Source organism: Melospiza georgiana, chromosome 4 (assembly GCF_028018845.1).
Source record: "Melospiza georgiana isolate bMelGeo1 chromosome 4, bMelGeo1.pri, whole genome shotgun sequence".
In the NCBI taxonomy this organism is placed as follows: Eukaryota; Metazoa; Chordata; class Aves; order Passeriformes; family Passerellidae; genus Melospiza; species Melospiza georgiana.
The window spans coordinates 72919949-72941437 of record NC_080433.1 but is presented as its reverse complement, the minus strand read 5'-3'; the positions used below and the strand labels follow the sequence as shown (position 1 = coordinate 72941437).

Below are 21489 nucleotides of genomic sequence, written 5' to 3'. Positions count from 1 at the left end.
GGAAGGAAATCTCATTTTGTGAAAGAGGGAAGGTGCTGGTTTGAAAGGATCATCCACCTGTGTATCTGCCAGTGTTTCTCTATTCGAGTAAACAATAACTTCTATTGTTATGCTATATTATTGTAATCCTTATACCACCTCTAATACTGCCAAAAGATAATGGTATTATTTCCACATCAACAGAACTCTCACCACTCTAGAGCTGTGCTGTGCTTGCACAGCTTGCCACCACTTTTGATCCAGCAAGCACTCAGCCAGAATGTTATTTTTCTACTGCCCACCAAGACCCAGCCCTTGTTACTTCTTTACTAGCTAAAAAAATGATTTTTTGTCTCTAACGTGTATTTTTCACAAAAAAATTATATATTTGTACAACTTTCTAAAAGTTCAACAAACCATCAACTCCCAAAACCATCAACAATTAGTTCTTTTTATCAAACATGAAAAAAACCACCAACAGCCTCTCCTAAAACATCACTTCCATAATACAAAAGCAAAACAATCGTGAACCCAAAAAAAATCTGAGTAGAAAAAAAGGAATGAATATGAACAAATTTGTATTCACCATTTAAAATTTTCAGTGGAGGTAATTTGTACTAGCTCTTGAAAGATAGACAAATGAAGAACAATAGCTACTCCAGCACTGAGGCTTTGATCAAATTTACAAACAAATAATTTCCCATATATATGCTGCCAGCAGTTTATGCCACTTAAAACCCACATGCTCCACTTCCTAACAGTTTTTTTTAAAACTTCTTTTTAAATTTTTTTCCCTAACATAAGGTTTTCCCTCAAGTAAGAGCCAGCAGTGAACAGCAGCCAGGCAACACACTGCAGAGGTGAGATACCATTTTTGAAATGGTACTTCAAAAACTGCTATGCCTAAAAGATTGGTGTGTTTTCAAGCTAAGAAATAAGGCAACCAAAATGAACACCAAGAGAGGGAAAGAGAAACTCGAAAGAGAGAAACTTGAAATTACAAGTGGATGATGGATGGGGATGGCTGAATAGTTTTTTCAAGAGCTGGGGCATCACTGGGTGGCTTAAGGCCTTGTTGAAGACTGGATTGTTAATTCTGTTGGTAATAGTAAGTATTGCCCTGTATCTCCCTGGTCTGCTTGGATTTTTGCACCAGGCCCGGCAAAAATCCTTGTCAGCTGTGTTTGTTGCTCAAATACAAAAAGGGGGAAGTATGGAGGGGCTTGACAGCTGGCCTGCAAGCAAAGCTGAGTTAATAGAAGAAATAACAATTGATGATTTTTGAGTGTATCCATATTAAGGAAGAAGACAAGGCTGTCAGCATGGAAAAAAATTAGAAAAGATAAATGAAAATTTTTGTAAGCTAGACTATGTGCATAAGTAGATGTGTATACGTGCCTTATTAAACTTCTGTAAAACTTTTGCCAGTTATATTGAGGCTAATTGATTTGCACCAGTGAATATAATAAGTTATTGTGATGCAGTTAATGACTTAAGATCACCCTTTGTTAAGACTATATAAGCTGGAGAACACGCAGAATAACAACTTTTTTCTTTTTAGACCCCGATCACGTGTGTGTATGTCACATCCAACCTAACAGAGACAGAGACGTACCTGAAATAACAAACTTTGCGTTAGGGATTGTCTGAAAATGTGCACTGCCCCTCCTCTAAGCTGAGCTGGAAGCATCCTGGGGACTTGCCTTACAATGGATGGATGGTTTATAGCAATGGAGAGGGGAAGGAAAATTGTTCAAAAAACAGCTCAACGTGGCACTCACTGGGTCACCACAGCCACAAGTCTCTGCTTTGCCATCTGCAGTGACAAGCAGAAGAATTAGGACCTTTTGACATGCCGTCTGAATGTTTCCATCTGAGCTCCATGTTTCTCTGAAAAGCTCTGATTTTTTGATGAACGTTTAAAAAAAAAGTCAGTGAAAAATTCCTTGCTGCTTTGCATTACTCTGTCAGCCACCCACCATTGATGCAATATTGTGATAACTTATCTCTGAATGCCTTTACACAGGAATAAAGGCCTTTTGGAGAAAAAATTCAGTTCTTGTAGCCTGATTTTATTTCTGAAACAAAAAATAATGTGCTGAACTTTACCAAACACCATCCTGTGTATTTGACAAACATCACAGAGAAAGCTAAAGGATAATTCAGCTGTCTTTTGACAGAGATCCCTATGGCTTGTATGACCCATTGGGAAGAATTTTACAGGTTTTAGATTTGGATGAAATGCTAATTCTTTTTAGATTTACTGGTCACTGTGTTTAATTCAAGAGTCCAACATCATCAGTTCCAACTAGGTGGACGCTCTGCTAAGAAAACACTAAAGAAGACAATGTGAGAAAATGGTCCCTTGAATAATTCTTTGTTTAGAAAGAGGTTATTACAACATCCCAAGAGTGTTGTTCAAGCAAAGGAGCCAAAACCAACCCATCTGACAGCTCTTTCTGTCCTCTCTCAAATGGTTTTTGATTTGGTCACCATCCAAATGACATTCTGATTACAGACTAATATACCACTGAGTATGGGTGAGCATTCTGAAAGCAATTAACATCCAGGGAAAGATTTTCAAACAGCAAGGGCTTTATGAGTTTAATCCTGAAATATTCATCATCTGCAAACACCTAAAAATATTGAATTATAGTAATTCTGCACTGTTATCCTGACAAGACCTTTTATCAATCCTTCCTGTCTCCTTCCCTAAAATATTACCTTTTATTCTAGTTTATTTATTTATTTATTTAAAAATGTGTTAATAATTATATTTGGGTTTACATTAGGGAATTCTTTCCTAAGAAAAATTACCCAAAACTGAGGAAAAATTACAAAGTAATTTTCTGCTAAATCATGCCCTGATGCAACGTATTCAACAATGTCTAATTCATGATTCTATTTCTTCTAATGTTTCAGTTATTTAGGCAAAGGTCCAAGGCCCAGTTTTCATGCTGGTGGAGAGTGATGACTAAACCTAGAAATATTAACCACAAAAAACACACAACTGACAGCAACATTAAGCCTACCAATAACTCATTACATTGCATGTCCTGTAACCACTTGAAGCCTCTCTGTTTATTCACATTTTTCCTTGAAGTTCTCACTGCCAGTGTTCAGAATTAGGAACGATTTACAAAACTCCAGCCTGTCAGACCCAGCTGTGACCAACAGCCTAACTATAAATGAGTACTGCAAACATATTAGTCCAAGGAAATCAGGGCCTGAACTGCATTTATTCAAGTCATGAGGCAAAAATTTTGTGTTCCAAGAAAAATGGATTGAAAACAACGCTCTGAAGTATCTCAAGACAAGTTTTTTCAAAAATTGGTTCAAACAGCTACAGTTAAAACATGAAACTTGCTAAGCTGGAAAGAATAAAAGATCTATAACAGAGCAAGACTTATAAAATGTTTATATAATGTGATGCAATTTTGAAACATCTGCAGACTCATTTTGAGTACAGTAATTGCCATTTCTAGCAAAACAAAAGTTTCAAACAGAGGAAAGAAATGTAATTGTTTTCTTCCAAATATTCCCAAAATGTAAAGCTTGAAAGTGAAATCATGAAATGCAACTAAATTAAAATTTTTTTAGATACAACATCTAAAAAATTTGTGGTGAGGCATCGTCTCCCAGTATTTCACCTCAGCACTGAGAATCAGGAGCACCTGAGCTGCAGAAGCAGCATTTCACCAGTGAAACAGCACCAGCTGCTCAGCTGAGAGTCACAGGAGATTCCCTCCATGCTCTTCACTTTATAACAGGCTTTGTCTCTTCAAAATCATTAGAATTGGGGAAATTTGCATCATCCTTAAATTGCAGCTACTGTTATTTATGATTTGGACACCTCAGATCATTGAGGTTGGCCCTTCAGCATTGGCCTAGCCTAAAGAAAATTTTCATATAAAGAAACTACTTCTAGGATTAGATTCAGGCATCTTTTTCTAGTAGCTTTTCACAGTATACAAAAAAAAAAAAAAAAAATCAAAATAATTCCACAAATTCATGACTGAAAATTACCCATGGGAAGTGACAAGGCTAGATGAACATTTTCTCAAAATTTTTCCTGACTTATTACTACTCAGGTTTACATCCCCAGATGTCCCTCTGGGACAAGCAAAGATGACATGAGGTATCCATCAGCAAAGATTTTGGCTCCCTGTTTTGCTTTTCAAAGAAGGAACAATAAAAGATTTTTTAATGGGAAAATAGGAAACAAAGGAAGAGATGAAAGCTGTGACACCTGCACTGAACCCTGCTCTGAGTCCCTCTGTGCCCACCCAGAGGAGTCACTGCAGCCCATCACGAGAGCACCACAGGGCTCTGTGCAACCCCTCCTATAGCGCAGATCCAAGAGGCAAACCCATCCTTCATGTTCAGCTCCATTACTGCAGGGGTTAGGACAGATAGGACTTGAAGCTTGGTGGGGAGTTTTCTGGCACAGCTGAAAAACCAGATTTGTCAGCTCCAGAATTTTTAACTGCAAAAGGAGCCAAATGCAAAATAAATCAGACAAGCCGTGTGTGGAAAAACAATGTACTGAAAAACTTTTTCCTTAATGCTACCTTATAAATCATGAAGGAGCTAAAAGAATTAAAGCTTTTCAGAACTCTGTTCCCTTTTCCAGTTTATCTTTGCAGTTCTAAGTAGGCTCACTTGTGCACATACACAGTGGTGTGTGTTTTCATTACAGTAACTAATAACTGGTATTTACAGACTTTTTATGCTTTACTTGACAACGTCAATCCTTCTTGAATATGACTTTTGGCATGAAATTTCCTTTGTTCCAAAGGTGGGACACACACAGAGTTATCTCTGTGTTTAGTAACTTATTTAGTGCTGCTGAATATTTGCCTGCACCAATAAAATTAATGATGCTTCACTCCATGTTCACATTGATGCATGATCACCGGGTTCCTCACCTCCTCCCTTTTATTTGGAAAAACATCCAGCTTTCCTCGATTTCTGGACATTCAGGAACACATTCACTCTACTAAGGATCATTAAAATAATTAAAAACAGACACACACAAAACTATGTTATTTATATCCTTTGTCAGTGACTCACCAGATTTTCTCATATTCACTAAATTACAAAAAGGCATAAATTTGTGCTTTATTAATTTTTAAGCAGATTTCTTTTTTTAAAAAGCTGCAATTTTCAACAGCGTGGAAAAACTAATTCCCTCTTCATACTTTAAAAGTTAAAATGCCATACTTAGATTCTTTGTTAACCTTTCCTAGTCATGTTGTCAATTTGATTTTTTAAAATTATTTGGATTTTTTTTCATTTTCCTTTTTGTTAGAATTTTGAAAGTTTAAAATGGGGTCTTGCCCCTCAGTCATCTAGTCCTCCAGCTGGCACCTGCTTTTATCAATTCCAGCTGAGGTCAAAGCCAGTCCACTCCTCTGTCTTTAGACACAGCAAAAAGCGACCCTAAAATACTAAATACTTTTATGAAATACTATTTTTTTTTCCTTAAGATCTAAAATGTGTTTAATTAAATGTAAGATATGGTTTTGTTGATTTATATCTACCATTTTCTCACAAAGTCACTAACCACTAAAGGTCAAACCCAACAGTTGTTACTTCTTCACAACAAGCTCTCTATTCCATTTGATATCATCTTTTTCTAAAACTGGAGTCTGAGAAAATGGAAAGTCTTTAAATTAGGAAACAAAATAATTATCTGTCTGTTGTACAAGGCAATAACCCAAGGCCCACACAGCTAATAGTGGAAGCACTCAGCACAGAAGTTGGCTGAATCATTATCTCACACAAATAATGCTCTAATGGTGTTATTTACTAGACCTGTAAGTAACTAAAGAACAAAAAAAGGTCTCCAAATGATTGGTGTTACATAAACAAGAAAGAATTATGATTTCAGAACTAGAATCCCAAGGTGTGATCTATGGCTGAGGTTCTCTGCAGTCCAAAACATAATGATCACATCAAGTTCTCTGAATTCCAAGGAAATTCACAATCACCACTAAGGGGAATCAAAAATATCCTTGGACTGGCTATTCCTACACAGGTTCAAAGCTACACGTTATAATTTTTTTTTAAATTTCTGCTCAGTAAAAAAGATCAAATTAAGGCAAAAACAAGAACAGGCATCTTTTGTGTTGACGTTCATGTCATTTTAATGGGCTGGGGTTTTCAGCCTGCTCTGCACAGCTATTTGGGAAGTTCATTTCATAATTAGCACTTGATAACTTCTGACTGTCAGAGAAGGATATGATAATGCAGGAAGAAAAAGATCTGGAGGATGGTCATCTGTTTAATGTTCAGATAATTAAGAGTGTTGGACAAATGAGTATCTGCTTGATTTATTCCTTCTTTCAAACACTTCAAGTAAATTATGGTTAACATAGACCAGTTCTGACAGTTAAAAATATATTTCCTTTCAGAAAATATGAGGCCATTGTTTCAGTGCTGGAGTTCTGAATGAAACAGTGGTAATGATTTTGGAGAAGAAGGTATTGAGGTACAAACCTCCCAAGAGCAGAAAATGTAACTGGGGTATTTTTAAACTTTTATACATTGCTGTTCTTTTTGTTTCTTATAGTTCTTTTTCTGTATATATAGAAAAAAAATATGTTCTGGCCATGAAATCAATAGTCTGATTCACATTGTTTCCAGTGAGCTGAATTCCACCAAGTTCCTTTTTAATCTCACATTCTTATTTTTCTACAAGATGTGGACTTGGAAAAGACAGAAGACTACTCCCTTTTCTCCTGTCATTCAACCTGCAGTTCAGAAATGCCAAAAACTGAGAAAGTTCTCCAAAGTGACTTAGAGGGCAAGCTACAAAAGAACATTTTGTCTTCAGCAAGGTTTTCACCTGACTTTTTCCTTTCCTTGAGCTAAGCAAACCAGATTATTGGAATTTACAAACACTCCCACTCTTGCATGACGATGGTGCTGCTCCCCAGCACCACCTTCAAGCAGCTGCCACAGATCCTGGAGGACATTTCCCCCTGTTATTCAATCTTCCTTTGGAAGGCAACCATCTGTGAAGCATTCTCCTGGCCACCTGCTGCCCCAGCCAGCTGTTCTGGCTGCACGCTGCAGCTGCCACCTGTGACAGCAGCTAAAAGCCAAAAACACTCAAGCAAGAGGGAAACCAACTGGCAGGAAGCCAGGTGGATTAAAGCTCCAGCACAAAAGCTGACAAAAACCCACCTGTGTGTGAAACATCAAGTAGTAAAGAGAAAAGCACTGGCTTTCAGTGAGCAGAAGGGCCCAAAAGGGCTCAGCAGGTTTCTTTCCCCTCAAGCAACTTTTTGTGCTTTTCTAGGAACAGTAAAAAAATAACTTGACACCAAGGCTCCAGGGAACGGGGAAACTTGCTCCAGCCTTCTTGCCTGCCAGGAGCTCTGGAAGGTATTGGGATAATTCTCCATGTCTCATGGACATTGGGGAGTCCTGAAATAAGACTAAAATGGGATTTAAGTGGTACACTGCTCCTGTGCAGGCACAGTATTCATGGGCAAATTTTAGCCTCCTTGGGAGGGCATTCAGAAAGTACTAATGAGGAGGTAAAACACTGATGGATTCAATGGCCCAGATTCCTCAAGAATTTAGAGAACACAAAGACACAAATTATAAGAGAAAACCCAACCATTCAAACAGGGTGTAAGATCCTTCTCAATAGCAGAATTAATGGAATAAATCTGCAACAGATACAAGCAAAGAACAGACTGAAACTATCCTGACTGACAACAGCTGAAAATGTCCCAAGAATGAAAATTCTCTCTGTTCTGTCCACCTTTGCCAGTTACTGCCCCATAATTTTTAAATAAACTTCAGACAAACTTATCACTGCTTGATGAAGAAATTAACAATTTGTTATCCAACATTAATATTAAAAAAGTGATGAGATGGTACACCGTTGTTGGGTAGCTGCTTATCTCTGACCTGCAGGGAAATTGAGTCAATTTGAAATAATTGACATCTTATTATAAATAGTATTTGTCATTAAAATAAGTTATAGTGTCCACAGTCACCACCTTTTCTAGCAATTTGTAAATTACAGTGTTATTGTAAAACACGGAAGTTCAAATCAGCTGAATTTTCTCTGTGGCTCTGAAACCACTTCAGCAGTTTTCTATATTGCATTAGGCTTCTTTTACAAGTTTTATTTTGGTCAGGTACAATGTGCACATTGTTATATTATTTAACAGTATTTGTACTGTAATGACAATCATTACAATTAAAATAAACAAAAAATTTGTTATTGTAGTGGATTTTTTTTACCAATCCTTGTTTCTTGATAGGTAATTTGGTAATGAAACAGAACGTGACACTTGAGAATAAAATTTAACCTAATCACATTTCTTAAAAGAAGTTATCTGAGTGTACATGCACACATGTTCTCCCCACATTATTACATCATTGAACTTCTTTAAAAGTCTCTTTACAAATAAGTGGAAGAAAACCTCTGCTCTCCCTTTTTTTTATAATGACTGAAATTCAATTTGTGAAGGAAATACTTTATTAATTATTTAAGACTTTATTAATAAAAGCTACAAAAATACTGGTAAACTTTGTAAGTAGAATTTATGGGTTGGGAAACTCTTAAAAACAGGAGCAGGAATATGAGTCATTACATAAATTGGAATGTTTGGTAGAAAACAGTTTACTACTGAAGAACAGGGTGGAGCAGAGTAACCAAAAAAACCCGAAAGTGTAGATGGTGAATACAAGCACCAAATTTTAAGAGCCACATGTAAATTCTCAGTTTAGCTTGAAACATATGAACTAAACACCTAAATAAAAGAGGTACCCCAGCATGAACAGAGCTACTACCAGCTGAAAGGCAGAGAACACAGTGAGAAATAACCTACCTGATGTGGATGTAGTTACTCTATACATAAAGCTGTGTATAAAATAAATTTATTTCACCACTTTACATTGCAGTGTGCTAGATAAACATATATATTCAGGATGGAATAACTGCTCTGTATTACCAAGGTTATAATATTAGACAGTTTGGGCAAAATTTGGGGGAAAATAGGGACTTGCACTGGGAAGTAAAGAGGAAGAAGACTGCAGTCATTTTTCTTCTGAGAAGAAGAGAGGAGTTAAAGAAAACACAGGCAAACTAATGACATTCCCCTGTCCACTGAACCCTAGATATAATTTCTAATTTTACAAGAAAACTACCAGCACTGAGGGCATGTTTAATACTCCAGACTGGATATTTTATATTCAGTATGAATACGTTTGATATTAGTAAAAATTGTCTCAGGCATATTTCAGGTACTGTCGAAAAATGGCTGGCTAAATGTGGTTCCTCTTTATTTGAAAGATATGCTCATTAAGCACATTATCCTACCCATTTCAATAAAACAAACACATTAATAATTCTGTTTTATCCCCACTAACACTTCCAGAGACCATGCAGGTATGAAAGTATTATTTATGCTCTTCCCAACCCCACAGTTCATCAACTAAATTAATACATTTCAAATTGTTTTCTTTCCTTTGCAGGGAGGAAAGCTTTGGTTAAAGGGATCTGAACCAGTTGAACTGTAAATGAAAGCTCAGTTCATCCATCATTACTAAAGATGGGGGGGAAAAAAAAGAAAACACACAAGAGTTTGATTTTCAGATCACAGGGCAGATGTTGAGCCATCAAAAACCACATTCATTCTCAGAGAGCCTTGAGGTAACAGCACAGCAAACAGATAATTCAATAATACAATAAGAGGACCCCTTATGTTGGAGGTAGGTGGTGAATGGCAATTTCTGCCAGGCCTGGTACATCTGCACAATCATGAAAAGGAACTGTTGGAAACTCCATCATGAGTCAGACTGATATAAAAATGGCTAAGACATACATTTTGACACACATGACAACTTCAGGAGAGGTCAGGGAAATCACAAAAGCAGCTAGCCTCGTTTGAAAGTGAACTAATTGCAAATTTTGGGGAAGGCTACTTTTGGCTCAAACAAAGAAAATGCTGAAAAACCAAATGGCAGAACTTTCCCCTCTTCCTCCTGCCCAGGGCCAGGATGAAGGCAGAGATAACTGAGTCTTTTATACAAGTTTTCCAGTGCTGAGAGGAAAGGAGCAAAACTTAGCTTTTCTGTTGATTTTAAACCAAAAGAGGGTTTATCACCAATGGACTCAAGGATAAATGTCATCATGACAGAAAATGACTGTAATGGCAAAAATGACTGTAATGGTCTTACCAGTAAAGCTGATGGGTTACTTGGATGCTCTGAAGAGAACGACTCAGCAGGAGCTTCACCAGAGGGCTTTCAAGACTCCACTCAAACTTGAGCACCTTAACAGAAAAAATTATAATAAAAATCAATTCTGTGCTGGCTTTGGTGTCTTCCCTTTATAACAGAAAGCATCCTGTGCTTAGTTTGAACAAAGCAAGCAATGGAGAGCTTGTTCTGGCAATGCAATGACCAGAGAAACTTCAGTTCCCAAGATCTACTACCAGCTGTAAGACAGACAGAAACCACCCTGGTTCTGTGTTAATATCCACATAAATATGCAGCTTGTCTCCCCCCCTTAAAGCTATCACTTATATATTTAATTTTTTTATCTGATTATCTGGTTTGGAAAATAAACTTATTTTAGAACAGAAGCTGAGGAAGGTGAAAGGTCACAGCAGCTTGTGAATGCTGTAAAGCTGTGAAGGTTCTGCTGCCTCTCAGTAGTGGATTACATGAATAAATTCATAAATGCACAGAGAGATATCTATCTAGATAAGCAGATATCACAAACACAGAAAGAACCCCTGAGAAAATCTGCAGAGTGGATAGAAGGTCATCCATGTGCAGAGTGTTACCAAGTGAGGGGATAAAGCTCCCAAAAGCTCCTGCTCAGCCCTAACCCAGGACCTATTCAATCACCAAGTGTTTTGGAAGCAGTGATGCCATAACTTGTAAAACATTAATTTCCAGTGAAATGCAGTGTACATCTCTAAAGAGACAATTGCACACCAAATGTCCACTCCACTCTGTGTTCACAGTGGTTTGCTCAGTTTACGTGGTATTAAAATCCCAGTGATTAAAAACTCAGATATTAAAAATGTTGCAGCAACAGCATTTCCTTCCTTGACTGCAATGAAGCCCTGTCACCTGAACAGAATTTCTCTTGTTCAGATGCACTTTTTACTTTCCTTTGTTACTTGAAAATACCTTCATTTGCTATCTGTAAAAGCCCAGTCAGAATGCCAAAACAATTCCATGCTCCAAAGCTGGAAACAGTCTTTCCCTCAGCTCTGTTTTTAAACACTCATTGCATCAGTGGCATTGACAAGACTTATTTGTTCCCGTTACAATGTCTTAACCAACCTGAAAGCATCAAAAATATTTAATGAAATTATTGATCTGGACTGAAGGCTTCCTTGCCTATCAATTCCTTCCTTACCTGAACCAGCTGTGGGAGGTATTCTAACAATTCATCATTTGACACATTTTCTATTTGTTGAACTGCTGCCCTGCGAATATCTTGATCTGGAAAACTAGAGAAAAAACAAATAGGCATCATTAAGAGGTACCAGAGCACTGCAACTCTCCTGAGCTCTCACTGATATAAAATGTTACAAAACCTGATTTTCTCTCAAAATGGAACAGGAAAAAAAAAATCATTAAATTTGCTTTATTGTAACAAGAAACATACCACAGATGACTTAATTGGATTGACTGTTACAGTGTCACACAGGGGAAAAAAAACCCCAAAAGCTGATCTTCAAATAACTTTTTGAATTTGAAATAGCACGTATTGTAATTTCCCAAAATATGAAGCAAATTACAGATCTCTTGCTGTTCTTTCTTACCTGAAATAGGAAATTTCTGAGCCATGTGAACTTTCAATAGTCACTTGAAGACTTCATTTGTTCTGAGCAACAATACAAAAGCTTTAAATTTCCCATACAAAAGAATTCATTTCAGATAATTTATTCCCAAATCAGTTCTTCTGTTTTCTGTCATAACACAATCAAAAATACTTTTTAAACAAAAGCAATTTTAAGTTGAAAACATGGGCTGGGTATTTGTAGGATTTTATTATGTGAAATTTGGTAAAAAATTAACACCTTCCTGAGAAAGGCTCCAAGTCAGTGAAACACATTTCTGATGAGAAAATGTTTGAGAACTCAGCATAAGCCACATTCTCAACTAATTCTGGCTGAAACCAGGGTGGCTGTAGCTTGGTATAGATTTTGTGATGGAGCTCTCATCATAAAATTGATAAAAGAGGAAAACACAGTGTGGCAGCAGTGATAATGCAGAAAAAGAAGGCTGGATAATATAGATGGTAAAAACATTTTACTTTGAAAGAGAATGAAATTTTGATGTAACCTGATTGATCGAAACTGACTCTTAACAGAACATTTTCTCTCTTCTAGGAGAAAAGGATAGAAAGTATACAGTGTCTCTTTTAATATTTGAAAGCCAAAAGATAATCTTTTAAGGCCTTATTTTGAAAATATTAAAGTAATTTCTACCTTTTCACGTTTTGCAATTGTGACATTAATCATTAAAGTCTGGGCTCAATGATCTCAGGAGTCTTTTCCAACCTCAATGATTCTATAATTTTGTACACAGGGAATTTCACATCCACAGGAGTCACCTAGATTGGCTCAAATTTGGCTGATTTGCTGTGGTTCTGCTTTACCAAGGAAAGGAAAGATGTGCTCCTCCATGTTTGTCTGCTACATGGTGCCACCCTTTTTTGTGTTCCAGTACCTGCCTGTTGGCCATTGCCATCCAAAGAATATTTCCTGTCTTCTGAAGCAAATTGGAAATTTGTTCCTAGAGACCTTTCAGTTACCAGGGGTGCAAGAAGGGTCAGCTTTGCCCAAGGGGCAGAAATGCCCTCAAACAGCACCACAGTGAACTGGACTCTGCTCAGGAGAGTTGGTGGGCATTGATCCAGTTCCCTGAGGGTGAGCACCTGCCCCATAAAAGGCAGAGAATCCCTACCCTATGAACTGATGTGGCCTTTAGGCTCCTGGGAGAGATCTCTGATTTGGCAGTGTAGGCACACAAAAAAAAAAGAAAAAATGATGACTACAGGACAAGGGTTATCCTCTCAATGCACCCTGAGGAACGTCCTTTGAAATCAGACCCTTCATGCATGGCAGGAGGTGTCACCGGCCAACAGTGTCACTGCTTCAAGGGCTCAGCACAAAACCACACTGCTCTCTGCCCACCTTCCCACCCAGCACCTTTTGCCAATAACACAGAAATAAAACCTGAAGTGAAACAGAGGAGGCAGTACCACATTTGCAGCAATGACTGCTTGCTGATATCAAGATAAGAAGAGAAGAAATTGTAAAGCTTTGTGCTCGGCAGTATAATGGCACCTGCTGCTTGATTCTTGAGCTTCTAAGTTCAATAGAAGCAGATGAAGCAAAACAGTGTGTACACTGTGATCAGAGAATTAACTAGAGGCCAGCTAATAAAAATGGGGATGTTTTGATTAGAAAAAAAAAATCAACACATGGAAAGTTGGACTAAAAAAAAAATAATTTTCAACCATTTACACTTTTCAACCATTTACACAACTTGCAATACTTTCCAATACCCTTAAGCAATTTGACTCAGGTCTGGTTTTACTATTTTGTTTGTCTGTTACGGCACATATTTAATGATGTTTCTAATATGGTTTATAATTCTTTGTAGAATGCCGAGAGGGCCTTGATGGGGAGAGGAGGAATGTATCATAAATAAATTATCATCCTAGGCCCAAATTAGATCTTTTGCAAGGCTTATTTTTATAACTTATTTATTCTAGACAACCTATTAGGAATGAGAAGTTGTTACTTTAATATTCACATAGCTATTTAGAACAAAACATATTTGAAGGAGGCCTATATATTAAACAAAATAATCCCTTCCATATCATCCTATTTTCTAATTATGCAATTGCTCCAAAGGCTTGTGTGCCAAGCATGGGCAGATAATATGGAAATGAGTCTTTCCCTTCCCCTTCTTGCCTAGTTCAACAGGCTACTGAACAGTGAAATACACTCTACACAGGCACAAGGCCAGGCAGAAAAATGTTTTTACTTAGTTACAGCTTGTCCTTATCAACAGCCAAGATCTCAACTCATGCAATGCTACGAGGACACAAACTCCTAATTTTTTTTTCAAGCTAGAAAAAGAACAAGAAAGCTATTTTAATCCAAATTTCCAGAAAATTCAGCAGCTAACATTTGATTTATTTAGAATTTATCTGATGTAAATCAAAACCAGGGCTATGTCTAAGTCACCAGAAGCAGTGCCAGGAGACGTGATCAGGGCATGACAGGCATTGCGGTGAAATACCTGCAGGGTGGTTTGCTTCAGGAAACATGGCTCATTTTTCAATGAGATTTGGGTAATTTGTTGGTTTTGGTGACTAAACTGTTTTCCTCAGCTTGTAAATCTTGAGGTCAGCCTCAGGCTTAGTTCAGTCTTTTGAATAGAATGGACAATTAGCCTATTTTTTTAACTACCTGACAATTTGTTAATCCCTAGATGCAATGTCCATTGCTTTTTCTGGATTTCAGTGCTGTTCAGGGCCACAGGTACAAGTGCAATATTGAATTTGTATTTAAATATTGTACACAGGCACAATATTTAATTCTATTTGTTTTCTCCCTTACATTTGTATTTGAGCAAACATTTAACAGCCTCAGAAACATTGGAGTTACAGGAAACTCTAATGAACTCCACTAGTACTACATGATGCTATGCTATTCACACTTGCATACACCAGTTTATTTGCTAGAAGCCAATAAAAGGGGATGGTTTAGAAGCAAATCTGAATTTAAAAAATCCTTTCACATGCCCGGAAACTGTGCCATCTTGTAGTCTGGTACTTCATTAGGGCTGGAAGGGTTTTTTTCCAGTGAATAATCTTGCAAATGTTTCAGTTGCATCAAATCTGATTTTAGTAATCCATAAATTAGACTTGATTAGAGGACAAAATTAATTGGTTTTTTGACTCTAACTCAATGCAAGAAAAATCACTTCAGGCCTAAGAAAAAGAGCTTTATATTTTGGATATTAGAGAGGAGCTGATTTCCAGGGCTTGCTGCAATGAACATGTAATTATTTATTTACAGATGCTGAAAACTCTGAAAGCAAAGAAGTGAGACAACAAATTCAATATTCCAGTCTTTAAGGGGACATTCCTCAGAAATAGAAGCTCATCTTTAGCACAGTCTGTCTACATCAGATCAATTTTTAGAAGAATTTGAAGTGACAATTCCTGATGTGGCTTCAGAGAGGCATGACCTTCAAGGACTCCTCTTCCTAACTACTTTATGGTTGTCACCAAAATATCTGGGAATTTAGCTAAAAAAACTTAGTTTAAAATGAAATCTTTTCACAATGCTTGTAAGATGCTCTTATTGCATAGTTTCAAAATAGTAACTGTCATCCAGGTTTAGGTTTCCACTCACTTATAGTTGTTTCTTTTGTTTTTTTCCCCTCAAGAAGCAACTTATTGGTCAATAAATACTTCACTGAATAGAACCACAGTGTTGTGGTTCTGGTCTCTGTGACTAGAACCCAAGTGTTTCCAAATTTATTTGCCTGGCTGCATTGTAATATTTTGCAGCTTTCTTCTTTTGGCCAATTTAACTGTTCTCTCTTAAAGCAATGAGTACTCCACAACAGAGATCATGGTCTCTTACATATTTGTTCCAGGTTTACACACATCAGAAACATTACAGGCTCTATCAAAAAATAAGTAATATGTAAATTATAGTTGTTGAGTTTAGTCCTCAGCTACAGGTCACACTGTGCAGGACTTCAAACATCCCCTTTCCAGACTGTCTCACAGTTTGGATTTTCCATAAGTTAGGAAACTGTTTTTCTCTCATTAAGCACTCATCTGCCTAAACTCAACACCTTTTTTGCAGTTTTGTTCCCTGCATGATACCAGTGATTGACAGCCACTTGTTTTTTAACTTCTAAGTAGATTATTAGATCTCCCTTGAGACTTTAAGATGTTTTTGTGACAGTTGAATTTTGAGCTGGGTGAGCATAGATTACAATTTGCTTTAGAAATAAGGAAAACTTTCAGTCTTTGATTCTTTTGATACAGATAGCCCGTCAGGGGTTATTTGTCTAGCTGTACCTTTCAGCTAAATCAGATTCAAACAGAAAACTAAGTACTGCTGAGGAGTCCTGTGGATCTGTGAAATTCTCTTGAGATTTTAGCATGTGCCAGTGGTGAGCTGACTGTAAATGAGAAATAGATGTACATTTCATTTTTAACAGTTTTACTATTCTAATTTTATTGTGCTGCCTCAAATAGCCCTGTGCTGGAATACATGCGTCAGGTAAGTGAAACTGCTCAGTTCTCTACATTTTCTGGCACATGATGATCTCTGAAGAGAACAATGTAGCCTTTCATAGGTCTTTTTTAAGGTAGAGGCTCATATCATTCCACTTATCTCTGCATTTCCCTTCACATTTTAAGTTCTGTTGCATTTTCAAAACAGAAAAACTTCAGTCCATGAAACAAGGGCAGAAACAAGGGAAGCTGAACTAGCAAACCTGTTGGAATGAGGATTCCAACAGAAAACAAAAAACCCTTGGAGCAGTAAAGAATATCATAACAATAACAGACAGAGAAGTTTTGTGAAGCAGTTTAAGTATTTTAAGAACACTTAGGAAGAGGGAAGAAACTACTAGAATAATGATTAAGGTGTGTAGTTATAGCTTACAGATAAGGTAAGCAGGACTTTCTGTTTGTGATTCTTTCACTCTTTTGAGGACTTCTAAATGAAACACCGTGAGAGTGCATGAAGGTTAGAAAAAGTAAGGACTAAAGGAAAGTACAGAAGGATAACAAATACCATCAATAAAAAGGACACTGCATTTTCTTTCCTTTCTTTTTTTTTTTTTTTTTGTTAAAGAGAAAATTCACTCTTCATTCTGAGAGGTCACATGAACTATTCCCAGCACCACTCATTGCAAAGGTCACGGTCATATTCACTCATTTTGCTTTGGCTGACTGATTGGCAGATAGATCTGTGAATTTACTCACAGAAAAAATACTTTCGGTGATGCTCACAGAGATTTTCTACAAGAAATTCTGAGTGAAACAACTAAGAATAAGTTTAAGATGTCATGGAGACCATATGGTGAACCATATCCTAGGACAAGAGTAGGAAGAAATTAAGAAAAAAAAGGTTCCATTTGAAACCTGTATGATCTAGAAGCTTCTTCCCACCCTAGAGACAAACTTCTCTGTTACATTAAAACTGAAGATTAAACCATGGAAAACATGATTATTTAGATTAAGCTTCCTGACTAGAGTGCACATTTATGCATAGAAAACATGCAATATTCTACATAGCTATTTGTCCTACTACAGCATTCTGCTGCAATACTCTCATATTTATTGCCAAGAAAGCTAAAAATGGTTAAAAGAAGTTAAAAAAAGAATGAATTCATCACGTGCCACTGCTTAAAAAGAAGCATGCATCACCATCTAAGTTTGCATCACTCAATTTCATGTATATTAAGAATAAGCAGTTTTAAAGCTTTATCAGTAACATGTTCTGTACATCAAAGTATCAAATTAATTGTGGAGTGTTGCTTTGTTCTTATCTTATTTCTTTGCCTAAGCCTGTGTTTGCTCTCCATGTTGATGCATAACTACAACCAAGGAACAAGATGAAAACAGGCAAGGTATGCTCTACTGCTATCTGGTTTATAAATACTCTGCTGCATTTATAAATACTCCATCGTGAGCTCCAGGGGAACATTTTAAATTCTCCTTTTATCGAAACAATGACAATCTGATTCAAATATTCTAAATCTGTTTGGCTTCCAAAGGTGCAAGAACAAAATTTTTTCTTCAAGGTATCACATTTTATTTTAATTATTGGTGTAGATATCTGAACCTCTGAAATGCCATAGCACTCTGCTACATAAATCAAGAATAATACTGTGACAGTCACAGGCTGGGGGATACTATAACCAAAACTGTGTCTGACACTGATTTGGCACATGGTTTTAAAGGAATGCCCTTTCCTGTGCAGTTGCCCTGACAGAACTAGAATTCAACAAGAAGTTTCCAGGAAAATTTTTAAGCCTAACAGGGAGGTTGCATCTTCACCTCCACAAGCTACTTCAAAAAGTTCTCTCTGCAAAATGGTTGCAGCCATGCACTATGCTGGAAAAAAGACTTACATTCCATGGCTGTTTCCTCATTCTAGCTCAATTTCCTCATTCCCAGCCATGACACCTCACAGGGCTGCAAATGTACTCCAAATGGGCCAGGAAAAAAAAAACCTGAAAAAGACATTTGCTGGTTTGATTAATGAATGTGCTTGGAATTTGCAGTAATTTGAATAGCAAGATAACCTGACTAAAAATTCTCAACTGTGGCTGTTCTAAACATACACAAAACATTGGTCTGCTAGCATACATCATAAATGGTGGCATTTCTAAGCCTGCCCTTGGTTTCTTTCTGTCATCAAGGAAGTTCTCTGAGTAAAGGAGAGCACTGGTGTTATTTCCCTGGATACAGCTGTAGAAAGCTCTAAGTCACTAAAGCTTGGCTTTTTACCCAACTCAATAAGTGAAATCAACAGCAAAATGCACAGGGCACCAAGAAGCTGCCCTGAGTGGGAGGGACCATCTCTATAACTTCTGCCTTAGGGATAATTTCATATTTCAGGCAGCAGCTTATAACCATCCTTCCCTGAAATTAGAGGTAAGATTGTAAAATCTTTTTTCTCCACTGCCCCCTCCCATCCTCTCCATCGCATCTTTATTGATTAAAGGAACATTAATGGTTTTTTAAATTCCTTTTTCTAAGCATTGGCTTCTGGGGCTGTAAGAAACAATGCACTTGCTCTGAGTACTGGATTCAAGGTTGCAACTGAATTTATCTGTGAAATGTACCGTGATTGTGTTTTCCATTTATGAAAGTTCTTCCTTTCCACTGCATAAATGAGCATGTTATCATTTGCCTGCCTTGAGGGCTGCCTGCAAAGGGGATGAGCATAAGCAAGAGAGACATACTCAAAGAACAAGAAACAAGAACAAGAAAATTAAAGGGTATGTTTAACTGTGAGGTGATCAAAACAACTTAGAAATTTTAGAGAGTTACAAAGAGCTTTCCAGTTCAGATTCCTGATAAGGGGGCTTGATCTGCTGGGCTCTGATACCCCTCCCTAAGCTCTGTGATGCTGCCTTCTATGCTAGGAAGCATCTCCAATGGTTTTAATTTCTGTCCTCACTGATGGGTGTTTGAGTTTAATCAGCTGCTTTTTTTGCTCTGAAAAGAAGGATAATTTAGGGTTCCCAAGCCAAGGCTTGCAGAAGTGATAGTGATTCTGAGAAACCTTTCTAAAGAGTGAGCACATGCCTGCAGCACAGGTTCAGGTTCTCCTAAAGACACTGCAAACTGAAGTTCCACCAAAGAAAGCATCCAGAATCTGGAGTGACTGGCGACTCTTGGTCTCTTTTATGGTATTGATAAATCGTGGTGCACAGAAATAATACAGCACAGAGCTGAGCTGCAGATCTTGATTTAGGATTGTAAACTGAGTATTTATGCAGAACCAATTTTACCTTGGAAAAAATCATGGAAGAAAAATGCCAGAGGGCTCTTGCAACAACAACAACAAAAAAATCCGTCTGAGGAAGTCTCTGAGCTGCAGAACACTGAAAGCTGGGAGATTAGCAGTGTCACTGTGTTTGGCCCATTTTCACTGTGTTCCCTGGGTAGCTGCAGTTGGTCACCACTGCAGAGAGGATGCACTACACTGATTTTGGGGCTGATTTAGTGCAGTTGCTCCTGCCAGAAACACTTGTAGACAAAGATCAGCTCTAATTCACTTTCCTTACCCGTGGTTTGATAGTGATGGTAACACAAGCCCTTAAAATAGACATGAATATATGGAGAGAATGTATTTTATATTCAGCTCATGTTTTATATGAACTTGGATCTTTCAGCCGTGTCTTAGCAATCACAAGAAATCAGAGAGCTGTTTCCTGGATGATAGAAGTGAGGAACTGAGTTGATGAGTTGTCAATGCCAAACATAAAACGGGATAGACTTGAATGAATGTTCAAAACCAGCTCAGTTAAAGAGCCTGTGATCCAAAGTCAGAGAGGGTAAGGGGGAAGGAAGGTTGGACCCTAGCCAGTGTTACTGTACTTTTCTCAAAATGATAGAAAACTGAGACATAGAGAACTGAGAGAAGAAACCTCAGAAATGCATTTATATGGAAAGTACTCCTCTCCTTCAACCCACTCTCTCAATTTGCATGCATCCAAGTGTCTCAGCAGTTCAATCAGTGACCCAGACAGTTCTGAAATGAGGCAGCTTTAAGGAAATGTAATCTCTGTGTTTCTGAAGGTTAGCTTCCCAGCTGTTCGTGCACCAACAAGATATTGTGGATATAAGAAGGACAGAGTTTTTTCCTAAGAGGATTTGTTCTGTGATGCATAGCTTCTTTCTGCGGTACTACCATGAAGCAAAAAAACTGGATTGATATTATCTTCTGTGAGAAACTAAAGGGACAAGGCATCTCAGATCCTGATCAGGAGAGAAGTCCTTGTTCTTTGGCACAGCTGCAGGTGCCAGCCACTCCCCATGGTGGCACAAGAGGGACAAAGTGGTGACATCTCCCCCTCCTTGCCATGCCAGCATCTTTGTGTAGCCAGAAAGAACAATGGGTACATTGCAGCTGATTCATACTGAGAAGCTGAGGTTCATAATATTAAATACTCTCTGGAGCACCTGAAAGGGCTGATATTCTGCACCACACCCTGTGCAGAGCTGCATCTTCAAAGAGCAATCAAGATCTTCACTTGTAGAAATGCCACCCAGACACAGAAACAACATGGGGCAAAAGGGCTGATCTAAAAGCCTGGCATGCTCTGACAAACCCTATGAAATTCTCTTTCTACTCTGAAGTCTGGAACACAACACACTGCCCATATTCTCCTTTCTACATGGATCTTTCATAAATTAGAATTGGATCTTAATAATGATAAGTAACAATATTATGCTCCAGAATCTGATCTCTCAGGATCTTTGCTTCCACCATTCCCACTACATATAAAAAAGACATGTATGCAACATGTGAAAGTACTAGTAGTTCAGATATAAACCTGGGATACAAATATTAGGAAATTGCATCCAGAGAAAATAATCACTTTTAAATTATTAAATGTCTATTTTTAATAATCTGGCAGTAAGTGTACCAAGTCACAGTATATTTCCCAAGTAATGCTTTAGAGGAGGTTTATTTTTTTCCCAAAGGTAGAGCATGAAACTGAGATTGCAAAACTGATGCAGCTTGTGCTTACCCAAGACAAGCAACGGCTTGATAAAACAAATTTGCTCAAGCATTTCATCTGCATGTGTAATGCTTTTACAGGTCATTTAATGCAGAATACCTCCCAAGTTTTTGGAGGGAATGTAGCTGCTGACACAGATTCTGTCCCCTGACATCTCTGTTCCATCAGGGGTAGGGCAATCTCCAGCATCAAGCAAGTGTCCTGACAAACAAT

At 37.6% G+C, this 21489-nt stretch overlaps 1 protein-coding gene across 1 annotated transcript in view; it reads right to left on the bottom strand.

The window, feature by feature from the left end:
• Window positions 1–21489, bottom strand: part of PIK3C2G (phosphatidylinositol-4-phosphate 3-kinase catalytic subunit type 2 gamma) — a 185929-nt gene that overhangs the window by 95021 nt on the left and 69419 nt on the right. The window contains exons 16-17 of the mRNA XM_058022917.1: window positions 11381–11474; window positions 10186–10280 (exon numbers count right to left, since the gene is read on the bottom strand). Of these exons, the coding sequence (XP_057878900.1) occupies window positions 10186–10280; window positions 11381–11474 (189 nt within the window). The remainder of the gene's footprint in view (window positions 1–10185; window positions 10281–11380; window positions 11475–21489) is intronic.